Source organism: Agrilus planipennis, unplaced genomic scaffold (genome assembly GCF_000699045.2).
Source record: "Agrilus planipennis isolate EAB-ADULT unplaced genomic scaffold, Apla_2.0 scaffold3113, whole genome shotgun sequence".
In the NCBI taxonomy this organism is placed as follows: domain Eukaryota; kingdom Metazoa; phylum Arthropoda; class Insecta; order Coleoptera; family Buprestidae; genus Agrilus; species Agrilus planipennis.
Window position 1 is genome coordinate 1 of NW_020441765.1, and position 1,337 is coordinate 1,337.

General features: G+C 36.9%; 1 protein-coding gene across 1 annotated transcript; it reads right to left on the reverse strand.

The window, feature by feature from the left end:
- Positions 1–7: 7 nt before the first annotated feature.
- LOC108743900 (ubiquitin-conjugating enzyme E2Q-like protein CG4502) lies at positions 8–1,306 on the reverse strand. Its single transcript, XM_018479502.2, has one exon. It carries the CDS (start codon positions 1,225–1,227, stop codon positions 469–471), a length of 759 nt encoding a protein of 252 aa, XP_018335004.1. The 5' UTR covers positions 1,228–1,306; the 3' UTR covers positions 8–468.
- Positions 1,307–1,337: the final 31 nt, after the last annotated feature.

Below are 1,337 nucleotides of genomic sequence, written 5' to 3' on the forward strand. Positions count from 1 at the left end.
AAAATATGTGTTTTAGAATGAAGATTACTTTACTTTGAAGAACATTATCAATAAAGATGTTTATAAACTTGAAGAATATACTATAAAAGATTTTAATACACAGGACACATCCATATCTAATAATTGCAAACAATAACATCATTCTCAATTTCACAAATTAGTCTTGGCAAATATGAATGTATATTGTCGAACATTTTCAATAAAAAGACACGGCTATGTGTTGTTACAAGCAAACAATGTAGCTTTTGTCATATCAAATAAATTACAAAAATATTTACCTATATGAACTACATAAATCGTCAGTCGTCTTTAGTTTGTCTGTTTTTTATTCTTATGGAATGCAAAACTTTGCTGAGGTATCACAAAAGTCATCGCTTCTTATTCTGCAAAGTTGAAATAAATACATCGGCAATGATTCACTTTTTAGGTTTACAAAGATGCAATTATCAAAACGTAAACGTTAAAACATTAACCATCAGCCAGCGATGGCGTAACCCACCCGTATTTCTCGTGCGTTTTAACAAGAGATCTAAAGCTTTCTTCGGCAGCTCGTTTATTAAATATCTTTTGTCCTTTGGTTTTCCGCTGAATACGACCCTGTCCTTTAACCACACTCGCTGCAAACTGCATTATAACCGCCTCAACAGTATATGCACTGGCCCATCCTCGAGGTGTCAGTAGTTCCATACAAATGGCACCACCTTCCATAACAAACCCTTTTTCTATACGGGGAGAAATGACTCGCATGAAAGGAGGTGCAAAAGGAAAATTCTCTGGAAATACTAAATTGAGTAAAATAAAACTGACTCCCAATTCGGTCATGTCGTTTCCTAGAGGACTTTCCAAGTCTATTTTATGAAGCTTTACTTGCCATTCGAATAAGTTATCGTCTACTAATTCTACCGTGAATACGGGATCTAATCGCGAATTTTGCAGGCGCTGAAGATCGCGAAACTCTTTCATGAGGCGTCTAGTGCGGACCGTTTTGTTAGATGGGGTAGATGTCTCCTGACATTTTTTGTTTCCTGGTTTGGTGTTTGCGAAGCCAGGACTTCCTGGCGGATTAGCTGCAGGTGATACGGTATCCCGGCATCCCCGAAGAAGACGTCTTGCAGGAGAACCATTAGACGACGTGCCAGCTTTACTTGGATCTTCACCTTCTTTATTTGATGAGCCGAATATTCGCCGAAATATCGAAGACACTTTTCCTTTTGAACGAACACTCATGTTTCTTGAGCACCTTTTGATAAGCTATTTAATCTATTTACCTGAAAAAAAAAAGAAATCATAATTAAAACGGTGCAATGCATCAACATCTTAATGTTTCTTCTTTTTCG

What these genes read in the sequence shown, in the direction of transcription:
- LOC108743900 (XM_018479502.2), bottom strand. Translation starts at nt 1,227, where the DNA reads ATGAGTGTTCGTTCAAAAGGAAAAGTGTCTTCGATATTTCGGCGAATA.